The sequence below is a fragment of the Loa loa genome (assembly GCF_000183805.2).
Source record: "Loa loa unplaced genomic scaffold supercont3.68, whole genome shotgun sequence".
Lineage (NCBI taxonomy): Eukaryota > Metazoa > Nematoda > Chromadorea > Rhabditida > Onchocercidae > Loa > Loa loa.
Window position 1 is genome coordinate 157,559 of NW_018108248.1, and position 1,907 is coordinate 159,465.

Genomic DNA, 1,907 nt, shown 5'->3' on the forward strand with positions numbered 1-1,907 from the left:
AAATTTTTTTTGTTCAAATAGACAAGAGAGAGAGAGAGAGAGGGAAAGGATAGGATAAGGTAAGGTAGGTAAAAGGTATAGCAGGAAGAACCTGTTTGCCAGAAGAAATTTAATCAACTAACTGGTCGAAATGATTGAAGTACGATATATAGAGTTGCTCATCAAATTTTCTTTCTGTTTATTAATGCTAATTTTCCCCTTCTTTTTATTATTTTTAAAAGTGGTAATATTGGTAAGCAACATTCAATCATCATTACTTACCAATCTTACCTTTACCTTTACCTTTACTTTTACCTTTACCTACTTTACCCTATTCCTATTCCATCCTATCCCATCAATCCATCACATTACCCAACCCATTTTGTTAGCATTTGTAACAGTTCGCCTCTCTTCACATTCATATCTGTCGTCTTACAACAAACATTCGTCGTCGTCGTCGTCGTTTGAACGAAGGACTGTCAGTTATGTGATGTTTTGTTAATTTTTTTGACTACGAATCCCTACTTGAATTTCTCCCAACCTTATCCCATAATTTACCTGATTTACTCACTTCTTCAGTACTACATAGGAGAGAATTAAGTGAAGTAGCGAACAATTAAACATATCAAACTAAAGCTATATTTTAATAATGCATCTGTGACAGTTGCGCCATGTGCTTACATATCTCTACATTAATGGAGCATTTAGATAGACTTGTAAATGACTTATACTTAAAGAGTGTGATTAATTTGCTTAAGCAATAATAATAGTAGTGAATGACAATTGATGTTCGTGGAACTGTGACAGTCTGTTTAACTATCTATCTTTACTATCATTATTTTGATGGTGTATTGTAAACTTTGACCTCTCGCATTTCAGTTATTTTATTCCATCCATTTCATACAATATTCATTTCCATATCACTAATAACATTACATTTCAGTGTGTCATATATATATATATATGAAATTTTTTGTCATATAAAATTTACAAATATGATATTTATCATTCTGTATTGTTGTAGATAGAAAATTGTACTTCATCATTTGATTAAGATACGATATTAGAATTATCAAAAGAATGTAGTTGGAAAACTGACCTTGATCCATCATACCATTTACCGTATCCATATAACTGAGTTGGAGTTATGGTACACTAATACCATCTCTTGCTCATTTATTAAATTATTTTTAAACCGGCCAAACTAATTTCTTTTGTTCTCTCATTCCTTTCAGCAAATAGTTTTTTTTTCTTTCTTTTTCTTTATAAATACATTGAAATAACGAACATTTTCTCTTATTTACTGAGAAAATGTTAAGAACTTCTCATTAACCCATCCATCTCCAAACATTTATCTCTCTTCACTTTCCTTCTCTCTTTCTTCTTCCTCTCTTTTCTGTCGAATTAGAAAAAAGTTCATTTCTAATTTTAAAAGAAAAAAAATCCTTCAAATGCATTCTATCAACTTCAAGATGTAATAATAGTTCGAACAGAGAGAAAAGAACAATTTGACTTATTCTATGGTTTAATACACAAAAAGAATGTTTGTATAAAACTTTCATTTCATCTTCAGAAAATGATACACATTTAGATAAAGTTGAAAGTTCACATTTCATTTCCTCATTTCGATGTGTTCATTTTCTAACAATTTTTTTTTCCAGCTTTTTAAATTTTCTTCGATTCGTTAATAGTTGTAGTTAGTGATTAATGTGAATTAATATTTTATAATTAAAATTTCTATTTTTATAGATGACAAAAATTTTTGCCCTAACTTCGAATGGAAAAGAAGGTGATGAGAAGTCGAAAGAAGTAGAAGGAATTACAATATCGTCCACTACACCACAGGCTACCTTCTATCCGGTCACTTTACCCATCTCATCTATTGGTAATTCTCTATTTCATGTCCACTTTTTTTCTTTTTTTTTTTT

At 29.9% G+C, this 1,907-nt stretch overlaps 1 protein-coding gene across 2 annotated transcripts in view; it reads left to right on the forward strand.

The window, feature by feature from the left end:
- Positions 1–1,722: 1,722 nt before the first annotated feature.
- LOAG_11378 overlaps positions 1,723–1,907 on the forward strand; it is a gene marked incomplete at its 5' end in the record, with an annotated part of 7,044 nt that continues 6,859 nt past the window's right edge. The window contains one exon of one of the 2 annotated variants that reach the window (XM_020448343.1): positions 1,723–1,864. In XM_020448343.1, the coding sequence (XP_020306335.1) occupies positions 1,729–1,864 (136 nt within the window). The remainder of the gene's footprint in view (positions 1,865–1,907) is intronic. The other variant, XM_020448342.1, reaches the window with a different exon arrangement.